Source organism: Carassius gibelio, chromosome B20 (assembly GCF_023724105.1).
Source record: "Carassius gibelio isolate Cgi1373 ecotype wild population from Czech Republic chromosome B20, carGib1.2-hapl.c, whole genome shotgun sequence".
Taxonomy (NCBI): domain Eukaryota; kingdom Metazoa; phylum Chordata; class Actinopteri; order Cypriniformes; family Cyprinidae; genus Carassius; species Carassius gibelio.
In genome coordinates, this window is record NC_068415.1 from 15,476,717 (window position 1) to 15,487,080 (window position 10,364).

At 37.8% G+C, this 10,364-nt stretch overlaps 2 protein-coding genes across 3 annotated transcripts; one reads left to right on the forward strand and one right to left on the reverse strand.

Moving 5' to 3' along the window:
* Positions 1-25: 25 nt before the first annotated feature.
* Positions 26-3,022, reverse strand: LOC127983935 (trans-L-3-hydroxyproline dehydratase). 2 transcript variants are annotated; one of them, XM_052586339.1, is made up of 6 exons: positions 2,927-3,022; positions 1,861-2,349; positions 1,487-1,656; positions 917-1,039; positions 637-774; positions 26-556 (listed from the first exon to the last, which is right to left on the reverse strand). In XM_052586339.1, exons 2-6 carry the CDS (start codon positions 2,339-2,341, stop codon positions 431-433), a joined length of 1,038 nt encoding a protein of 345 aa, XP_052442299.1. In that variant the 5' UTR covers positions 2,342-2,349; positions 2,927-3,022; the 3' UTR covers positions 26-430. The 2 variants fall into 2 exon arrangements, with proteins under 2 accessions (XP_052442299.1, XP_052442298.1); XM_052586338.1 differs by having other exon boundaries at positions 2,843-3,015.
* Positions 3,023-5,834: 2,812 nt separating this feature from the next.
* LOC127984560 (serine/threonine-protein kinase pim-2-like) lies at positions 5,835-8,130 on the forward strand. The gene is made up of 6 exons (XM_052587257.1): positions 5,835-6,372; positions 6,549-6,643; positions 6,839-6,889; positions 7,030-7,408; positions 7,520-7,693; positions 7,803-8,130. The coding sequence occupies exons 1-6, from the start codon at positions 5,889-5,891 to the stop codon at positions 7,955-7,957; spliced, it is 1,338 nt and encodes a 445-aa protein (XP_052443217.1). The 5' UTR covers positions 5,835-5,888; the 3' UTR covers positions 7,958-8,130.
* The last annotated feature ends 2,234 nt before the right edge of the window (positions 8,131-10,364 follow it).

A 10,364-nucleotide genomic window follows, 5' to 3' on the forward strand; every position in this document is an offset into this window, starting at 1 on the left:
CAGTACATAGAAGCCCACACTGCTATAGCTCATGAATCACATTTTAATATAATGTTTCAGTCATGCAGTCTTCATCAGGCAAAAACATTCCAAATGTTATTTGAAAATGATTAAAAACAATGTCACTACACTTCAGATGATGTCCTCTGGTGGGCAATATTAGCAATTACAATGTTAAACTTGTCACCCTTAATAGAACTAAACATTATAAGAATGAAAACTATATTTTTGTGAAATATAGAAGTAATTGTTGGTGTATGGTAAAAAAAAAAAAAAGTAAAAAAAACTATATAATATGTTTATTCAATGTCTAATCATGATTTCCTTTATAAAGAACCTCCATCAGAAGATTCACATGTCTCTGAGCTCAGAAAACCTGTGATACTCTGCGATCACATCAGAAGCAGAAATATCAGTTGTAATCTTTAAGTCAGCGCAGAAGAAAACCTCCTCTCAGAGGGTCATCGCTCTCTTGGGTGAAGCTGGCCACACCGCTGTAGTGAGCATGACCTGTGACCTCCACTACCACAGCCCTGAATTCCCCACATGTGGTCTCCTGCAACAACAGGTTGATTACTGGATTTGTTAAAGAATATAAGCTACATTTTCAGGACTAGACCCTTAAATGACAGGTACTTCTATTGCTTTTCCTGTAAACACTGATCCTGTAGCTCCACTCTTGAAGCTTCTGGTCTGGTTCAGTCCAATCAGGCCTTTATGGTACTGAAGAGCTATACGAGCAGTGACGCCTGACCCTGTAGGGCTTCTGTCCACCTGACAACACATATAACAAACCTCAGTCACAAAGAGCAAAAGACCAGTCGCCATCAACCAAATTATTTCATTCTAGGATGAAGTGAACAGTCCTAAGTCCAGAACTTCCTGTACATGAATTCAAATAAACAACTGGTTTTACCTGTGCATCAGCAAACACACACACATTGGCTGTGGGCTCTTCAGAAAAAGCATCTTTGCCGTCAGTAAGGATTGTGCCATAGAGGAAGGCCAGATCCTCACTGACTGGATGGTGCAGCTTTACCTAGAGTCATCGCAACGATTAGTCCGGTCAATTATGCAAATTACAGACTAATAAAATACAATGCTGAATAAAGTAGGTTTATGTTTCCTTCACTTGCCCAATTTTTTTATATATTTTTTTTTATAAAATCTTAAGAATCTAATTTTATTTTAATTTCATCATTATTTTTGAATTAGCTTTATTTTTATATTCCAGTTTTCATTTTAATTTGAGTGAGTACGTTTTAGTCATGGTGTTTTTAACATCAGATTTTTTTTTTCTAAATGGCTTTATTTTATTTTAAGTTTTACTAATTTTAGTATTTCACCTTAAACCTTCAATGAATTACTAAGGTGAACATTTCTAATGTTCTTCAGTTTTTAAGTGATATTTAGATTTTATTTTAGCTCATTTCAATTAACAAAAATGCCATCTAAGCTAGTTTTAGTTAACAACAACAGCAGTTACCTGGGATTTCACAGCATCACTCACTGCAGTGGCTGCATCCACCAGATCTCGGGTCTTGGACTTGTTCACATCCAGTCCAAATTTCTCAGAACTCACAAAAGCATAAAGAGCTCCACCATAACTGATATCCACAGTGATGGACCCATATCCTGGTACCGAGACACACACATCTAAAAAAACAAGGATGGCAAAGAATGAAACAGCTCTCTTAAAGACAATTTAAATATGATATTATACTAACACATACATATACAAGTTTGGCAAGTGATTAATGAAATACCATTTAAAAATATGTTTCAAAGTGACACATGATTTGAACATAAACTTGCAAATGTTTTATGATCATATTGTCATGACCACACCATATTGCTCACCTGTAGCAAAAGCAAAGGCTGGCACACTGTGGAATCTGACAGCTCCAGTTTTTCCATTGGAATACTGTGTAAAGGCCTTCACTAAGCCACAGGGGCAGTGTATGTTTATCTGCGTCTCTGGTGAAGTGGGGGCTTTGATCAAGCCATAATCCACCGCAAAGCGCCCGAGAGCAATGACAGCGTGACCACACATGGTGCTGTACCCTTCGTTGTGCATGAACAAGACGCCGAGATCCGCCTCTGCTAACTCACTTCTGACCAGCAGGGCTCCGTACATGTCATAGTGACCACGGGGCTCGAACATTAACACCTTGCGAAGATGATCGAGATGCTCTCTCACATAGCGTCGTTTGGCAAGGATGGTGTCGCCCTTCACCTCTGGATACCCACTCAGGATAATACGCAGCGGCTCTCCGCCTGTGTGCATGTCCAGCACTGATAACACCGAGCCGGAGTGAGGGGGGAGCTTTGGGAACTCCATACAGCAGTCTGTAGTGGTAAAAAATAAACAACATGTTGAATGAAAAATATACTTGAAATAGTCTCTAAACTAATGTAAGTAGAAGGCATTGTCCCAGATTTGGCATGCAATGACTTTTTATATATTGCAGAATTATGCTAAGAAGAATAAGACAAAATACATATTGATACATTTCTGTTTTAGTAAGGATGACTTACCCATTCAGACTATCTACACTGACACTAAACGTGTATGTCTTTTTGCTAACGTAAGAACTCTGGGTGGGAAATGGCATCCTTGAGCTTTTTAATGTTCAATGTTTAATATTCCATTAAATAATTATGTTTGATCTTCATGTATTCTAGGACCATAAAAAAGCACATTTTCTTACAACAGGCCAATTAGACCCCTTACCCTAATCCTAGGAATAATGCACAAATGTAACTGTAACGTTAACAGCGGACAGAACTGTCTAGCGCTGGTTTCCTGGAACTATTTGAGATCATGCAAAAAGTATCTTACCGTCACAGCTGTAACGTTACACTGTTGAAACTTATGAGAAAGACAGCACGTTCAGTGAAAACGTCAACAAACAGAAAACCTTACATTTGAATAACAGCGTCTGTTTACTAAAACCTGCTCGTTTTACGACCTTTAGTGTTATGCTTTTCCAAACTCCAGTCCAGTTGGACGGTTGTGCAGTGGCTCTTTATTGCCTCTCTATGGCCTGGATGAGAAGTACAATTAAACTTAATAATGTATCATCCTGAAGGAACCAATCTAAAAGTGATCGGATTGATATGTTGCTATCAGTTGCTAGCTCGTCCTAAGTTAGTTTTAACCAATGATCATTATAGAGCAATATTGCTCAAGGGCATCTCAGTCGTGGTTCCACCTCTACATGCAGACACACAACTGTACAAATTAATTTATAGATTTAAAACCCATTCCTGAACCTGCAGACCCATGTTCTCACTTGCTTGGACATTGCTGCTGATCCTGAAGACCTTGCTTATCTTAGGTGTGTTTATTCGGGGTAGCTAAACTTTGCAGGACACTGTCCTTCCAGGAGCAGGACTGAGCGTCCTGACATTAGCTCTTTACATTCAGTGCATGTGATTTAAGAAATTGTACAGTTTGAAGTGTGACGTTTATTCTTGTACACAGATATGGCATTTTCAAGGCAGTACACATGAAATTCGTGTATTTATTGGTCATTTAAACTGATTTAAACAGAAATCCTGTCGTCCCCTCTAGTGGACATTAGGTTTTAAGGCCTTCATTGCTCAGATAACAAAAGTCACTAGGATTTTTTGAGAAGGTAAAAGTCTGACCAGTTACAGCAACGCGAGTCAGACGAGTCTAAAGATCTGAGCTGAATTTGGTGAAAGTTTTAGTCCGTTTCAATTACTGTTATAATAAATAATAATAATGTTCAAATATATGTTGGCTTTCTCAAACCCAACTAAGCTAAGAAGAGAAACATTAACCAATTTAGTATGCAATAAAACTAATATTACTAATTGATTTAATAGATTTAACTTTATTTTCACAATTATTTATTAATGTCACACACATACCCAGTCCCGTTTGACTTTAAAGACGAGAGGGGGTAAGTGTTACAGACATATAATCGTGGAAATGTTCAGTCTATTGTTCATTTTTATTTCCACTTTTATCCAAGGAGACAAAACTATTTGCTCTGTATTTATCAGTGGGACAATATTCATACAATACTATAACCTAGAAATAATTGAAAGGGGTCACTTGCAAGTCACAGCAGCGCAAATTATGTGTCCAGCAACATCTGAATTAAATATTAAGTTAATTAACAGTGAGTGGTGGTTTCAGACATTATAGTACTGACTCTTATTTTGCCTGAAAGAAAAGACTGAGCTGAAGGCGGAGCGATTCAACCAATCAGATTAAAGCAGCGTTTCAGCGCCGCCCACAAGTGCGAATTAAAAATTGAAGCCATAAAGCAATTTGTAAACCTCCTAAAAATAGGAAATGAAATGATCCAAAACGTAGTTATTTAAGTGGGTGTGTCTGCTGCATACTGCAGACACAGGTACCTCCAACACAAAAATATACCTTATTTCTTTATGAACATAATTATTCAGGAATTATTACACATAAACGTTTTAGTATCAGAAAAGGATTCGAATATATTGCAATGAATAATGCAATAACCTCTGATAATATTGCTCTACAATGAAATGAAAAGCTTAAATACTATCTTGGAAATAAAGCTTAATGTCTTTAAATCCGTACTGTATATAGTCAGTTATTTCTCTGAATAAATTATGATGTATATATTTTTAATGTCCTGATTGAGCAACATCTATTTCAGACCCTCCAAAATCGCACAGATATGTTTATTACCGTTTCCATGAAAATGTTGTATACTAAATTAATAATTAATTTAACCACCGTTTATATCATTACCTACTTCAAAACGAATGCTGCTTAAGAAATCATTGTTGTAATATTTGCAGTTAGCTACTTTACGAATAAAAATACTATTACTTAATTATATAAACAATGAATAACTGTATAAGGCGAATAATGTATGCAAAGTTTAAATCTTTGTCATTTGTTTATATATATATATATATATATATATATATATACATATATATATATATATATATATATATATATATATATATATATATATATATATATATATATATATATATATTGAGGTCGTGTCCGGTTGATGTTTATCACGTTTATGATGTTCGCTACTGTAATGAACGTAGCTTTTTAATAAGTAGGGGAAATTCCCGACACTTTCATGACGTCATTTGATTCTCTGACACTTTAGCCATTGATTTTGTTATGTTTTGAATAATGTTTCGTACTTCTGCATGCGACATAATGACGTCACTTTTAGAATTTTCGCCAGCATATATAAAAGGCGCGATTCTCTCCTGCTAATTTGAAGGTTTGAAGTAGTCGGATATCAAAGTCCTGTAAAAGCAGAGCAGCATTATCGGTAACCTGTGTAAAAATGGGCCTATTAAGCAAAGCACTGAATCGTCTAAGGACTTTGTTAAAGAGGACACCCCAACCCCATCCTGATCAGGATAATGAGACCCCTGTTGGGGCTTGTGTGGCTGATGTGGGTGGTGGTAGTGAGGCAGGGAAAGAAAAGAATAAGAGAGAAAGGAAGAGGTTTTGGAGGTGGCACTTAAGAAGAAAAAAGTACAGTGTGGCTAAGGCTGAGAAGCTGTACCAGACTTCTGTATTGGGAACAGGAACATACCGGAGGCATAGTCAAAGTAAAATTGAATTTTTCTTAAACAGTTACTCCGTTATTGGTTTTAATGTTTAATGTGTGACTTTTAAATAACGGAAACTAAAATGAACAACTGGATTGAAATTATGTTACGCATTTTTTATCTGAGTTTGATGTTAGATAACTTTCTTAGGGGTCATTGCCAAACCACTCAATATTTTTTTAAGATCTAAAATATCAATTTACATCATCTAGAAAAGTTTGCTTTTTCAAATTGCAAAAAAGAAAAGAAAAAAATTGCCTCTAAGTGAAAAACAATTAAACATGGATTTGCAATTTAATAATCATAATATTTTATTCTTTATTTGCATTTTAGGCCTCAAGGAACTGCCCACCACTGCTGAGTACACTGAAGATGTCCTTCAACCGGCGGTCCTCGACATGTCAGTGTGTTCATCACCAGGTAAAGGCACTGACTCTCCAGTGCATCTGTCAGATGATGACAGCTTTGTCTCTGCAGTGACCTCCATAGCACACAGTGCCATTGCCTGTGCAGTTGCAGATGAGGACATTGCCTCTGCAGAGAGTCTCATAGTACATCAGGACGTTAACTCTGCTGTGAGACCCAAAGCAGAGAGGGACATTGCCTCTGTAGAGCATTCCAAAATAGATGGGGGCATTGCCCTTGCAGTGCTTCCCAAAGAAGATGGGGGCATTGCCTCTGCAAGGCATCCTCAAGTAGATATGGGCATTGCCAGTGCTGTGTGTACTCCAGTAGACTCTGGTGCAACAGGAGAGCTGGACAAAGGTAACTTTACTGCCATAACCCAAAACAGCTGTAATATGTACAGTAAGATTTTGTAATACATTCTATCACCATTTAGCTTTGTTGCAGTTCATTAAAATGATCATCCAGTGTGTCAAATGAATTTTTATTATAAAATGAATAAGAATTCAATTTTCTGTCAATTTTTCTGTCAACAGATCATATTTGTTGGCGGTACAAATTTGGTGGCAGGCTGGGTGAAGGAGGATTCGGGTCAGTGCGAAAAGGGACTCGTGTTAAGGATGGTCTTAAGGTATTTAGTCTTTTTACTTCCTTTTGAATTAATCTCATATTCACTATTTAGATAACTTAACTTTTTAAGACTGACCAAACACTTTATTAGGTTTTAATTTACTGCTTGTTGATGTACTTCTCTTCAGAATTAATGTCTGGAATGAAATCATCTCTGTACGCATGTTAATTGTTTATTCCTTGCTTTGGTAATCAGGTGGCTGTGAAATATGTCAAAAAGACGAAACACACTAAATATATCACCACTGTGAGTATGCTTCTTCTTCTCATTCACTATTTATCATCTCATAACACCATCTCATATTGATATTAATTACATTTCAATAGGCAAACTTCCTTTGATGAACAATGTGGCAAATGACTTCAATCTAATGATCATTTTTTCAGGCTTTTCACCCCAAACCTCTTCCTCTAGAGATTGCGTTGGCAGTCATCATCAATAGGAAACCCAGCTGTCCACACATAATTGAAATGCTGGACTGGCAGGACGACCCAGACTACTACTTAATAGTCATGGAGCGCCCCGTGCCAAGCATGGATATGGCAAAACTTTTGAAATGCAGCGGAGGTCGCCTCAAAGAGCAGATAGCACAGTACATCATGTGGCAAGTCATTTATGCCGCTAACTTTTGCTGCAATCGAGGCGTTTTCCATCGTGACATCAAGCTGGAAAATGTGCTTGTGAACCCGACAACTTTGGAGATCAAATTGATTGACTTTGGGTGTGGGAACCTCGTGAAGGATTCAGGCTACAGCACCTGCTATGGTAAGTATTTCGCATCGCTTTGCTATCAGACTGATTTGCTCACTCAGATGCATTCTGTATGTAGTCAACATGCTTGTGTTATAAACATCTAACACAATTTCTTTCCCCCAGGTACAAAACCATACATCCCTCCAGAATATCATGAGAGAGGCAGATATCACGCAAAGCCCGCAACAGTGTATTCATTAGGGGTGCTCCTGTTTACAATGCTGCATGGGCGTTTTCCAAAAGATAGAGACTTGTACTGCTTGGGCAGCAACCAGTCTGTATTTGCAGTGTCACAAGGTAAGATTTTCGGCAAAGTATTAATGATTATGTGGCATGTATAAAGCTAAAGATAGTATGTGTAAAGTTAAGATAATAATCAAATATCTCTCATCTATTTTTTGCACAGAGTGCATCCAATTTTTATGGGCTTGTCTGCAGTGTTATCCAGAGAACAGGATTGCCCTGGAGCAGATGATTTACCATGACTGGTTTGTGTTGGGTTTTCCCAATGCCCTGCCAATTAACCGGAAAGCATCTAAACAGCATTCACGTTATCGATGAGGAGTAGAGTATGTTCATACTGTCATTTTTCTGGCAAGATGACATGAGTGGCCTTTCCATCGGCTGAGGCCTTATTACTAGAAAAATCATGTATTTAGAGATGCATGTATATATTTTTAAGTAGTTTTATACTTTTTCTATTTAAAATATATATTTTAACATCCCTTCACATAGGCGTTCATTTTATGCCTAAAATATTTATTTTTAAAAATTGTTAAATATGTTAGGTATCCTAAAATGTTGTTTTAACAAAAATAAAGTATATTGAATATATTGTACATGGTTGTATACTTTTTCAATTTAAAACATTTATTATAACATCCTTTTACTTAGAATTTATTACAGGCTTAGGGGTGTAAACATATTTATATATAAATAATATATATTTCTTATAATAATTAATATATATTAATGGTAACCCTCACAGTGCCGGTCCCAATAAAAGGAAGAGGGTTGGCTGTGGGGCCAAACGTCAAGCAAACCTCAGTTATATTTAATTGTGACAAGAAAGTCCAACTGCTGATGTATGGTCTCTTTCAGCGTGAAATCGATTACTCAAATAAAAACATGGAATGTTAGAAACCTTTACCAGACTGGTAAACTCATCTAACTGCAGAACTTTGAGGACTACCGGCTTGATATATTTGCGTAATGCTGCCCAAATGTTCAAGCTAAGAAAGAAGGTGTGGTTTCAGTAACCTCAGTGTTGAAGAAGCCATGTCAGGGAGATGCTGGAATGCAAAAGCACTTTCTTTGGCCTTCTGAAAGTATATGCATTTAGGAATCTTAAAGATTACTTACAGCAGAACAGCAACTCATTTTTTGGACGACCATTTCCTGAACCTAGGAGAGGAGGTAATTCTGACTTTGCTACGACAATCTGGTGCTTTTGAATCAGCTACTGTAAGTGTGTTTTGTTTTTAGTTTAAGTATTTGATATTGACTTTTCAAATGCAGAGTTTTGCATGTCATGTATGTGTGTATGTTTCCAGTAAATTTCCGGAAGCTTTCCAAAAATCCCTGGAAGATTCAAAGATATCCTGCAAATTTCCAACATTTCTGGAATGTTTCTGAAAATTACTGGAAATATTCCACCTTTTTGCTACCCCAGGTCCAACGTTATTCCCCAATGGAAGATGCAGAACACAGTGAAGGACTACAATCAACTTCAAGAAGAACTTGAGCTCATACACATAAATGCCATTCCTATTTTTCCTTGTTTTGACTGGAGACAGCAACACACACACACCACCCTATTCAGAAATTATACTGGCAAAGCAACCTGATTTAATTAGTTTGGAATGGTTTTACTATAAACACACTGTAATAACATCACTTTTGTTATGTAGAGAGTAAGAGACGTTCGGGTCCTTATGCAGAACTTTATTAATAGAACGGTCGGACAGGCAGTAATCAGGAATGGCGTCAGGTATGTCAGGGATATCCAGAATCAGTAACAGTAACAAGCAGAGGTCGGGGCAGGCAGCAGAGAATCAGAGTCTGTATAAACAATCCAAGATAAGACACGGAAGGAACAAACACAGGGAAAATGCTCAGAAATGCTAGACAGAACTAAACAAGACTTCGCCCCGATTGAGTCCAAACACAGTTTATATAGGGGAGTGCTAATGGGGAACACCTGTTTGTGTTTAGCCCTAAGAACGGGATTATGGGAAATGGAGTTGGCAATGGACCACCACAGCCAAGCAGATGGGACAGAAGCCCACCAGGGCGGAGCAGAGGACCGCCACAGTTGAGCAGATGGGACCGAAGCCCACCAGGGCGGAGCAGAGGACCACCACAGCCAAGCAGATGAGACAGAAGCCCACCAGGGCGGAGCAGAAGACCTCCACAGCCAAGCAGACGAGACAGAAGCCCACCAGGGCGGAGCAGAGGACCACCACAGCGGAGTTGGAGTCTTCTTCTCCTCAGCTTTCTCCAGTTCACTCCCATATTTACACACGCAGGCATGCCAGCAAACAGTCAACAGCTTTTTGAAATGAATCAGCGGAGGAACCCGCAGTGGTTTAATACAGATTTCGACTGCAACAGCAGGTTTTTTAAATTCTTTTTTTTATACTTGCATTCAATGAAAATTCATTCATATTCTTACAGATATGTTCTATTTGCACCAGTGCTAATTTTTTGAATAAAATTAATTCCTTTAAAAGAGTATAAATATAAACTCACCCTCCCGGCTATCTGCTATGGTTTCATCTTCGCCTGCTTCCCCTAAACTGTTAGTATCTTGATGCTAATAGTGCTACTGATACTTTCTGCTCCACTATTACATCTTATTTAGACACAGTATGGCCCTTGTATTCCAGGACAGTCTGTACCACCCTGGTACCACTCCTGCAGTTGTACCTGCACTCACTCCCATCATTAACATATCCCTCCATACTGG

Excerpts from the sequence above, each read along its gene's own strand:
- LOC127983935 (XM_052586339.1), bottom strand. The coding sequence starts at position 2,341 with ATGGAGTTCCCAAAGCTCCCCCCTCACTCCGGCTCGGTGTTATCAGTG. Across the intron at positions 1,657-1,860 it reads AGCCTTTGCTTTTGCTACAG|ATGTGTGTGTCTCGGTACCA; the intron begins GTGAGCAATATG and ends TTGTTTTTTTAG. Across the intron at positions 557-636 it reads TTACAGGAAAAGCAATAGAA|GAGACCACATGTGGGGAATT; the intron begins GTACCTGTCATT and ends CTGTTGTTGCAG.
- LOC127984560 (XM_052587257.1), top strand. The coding sequence starts at position 5,889 with ATGGATTTGCAATTTAATAATCATAATATTTTATTCTTTATTTGCATT. Across the intron at positions 6,644-6,838 it reads GTGTTAAGGATGGTCTTAAG|GTGGCTGTGAAATATGTCAA; the intron begins GTATTTAGTCTT and ends TTTGGTAATCAG. Across the intron at positions 7,409-7,519 it reads AGGCTACAGCACCTGCTATG|GTACAAAACCATACATCCCT; the intron begins GTAAGTATTTCG and ends TCTTTCCCCCAG.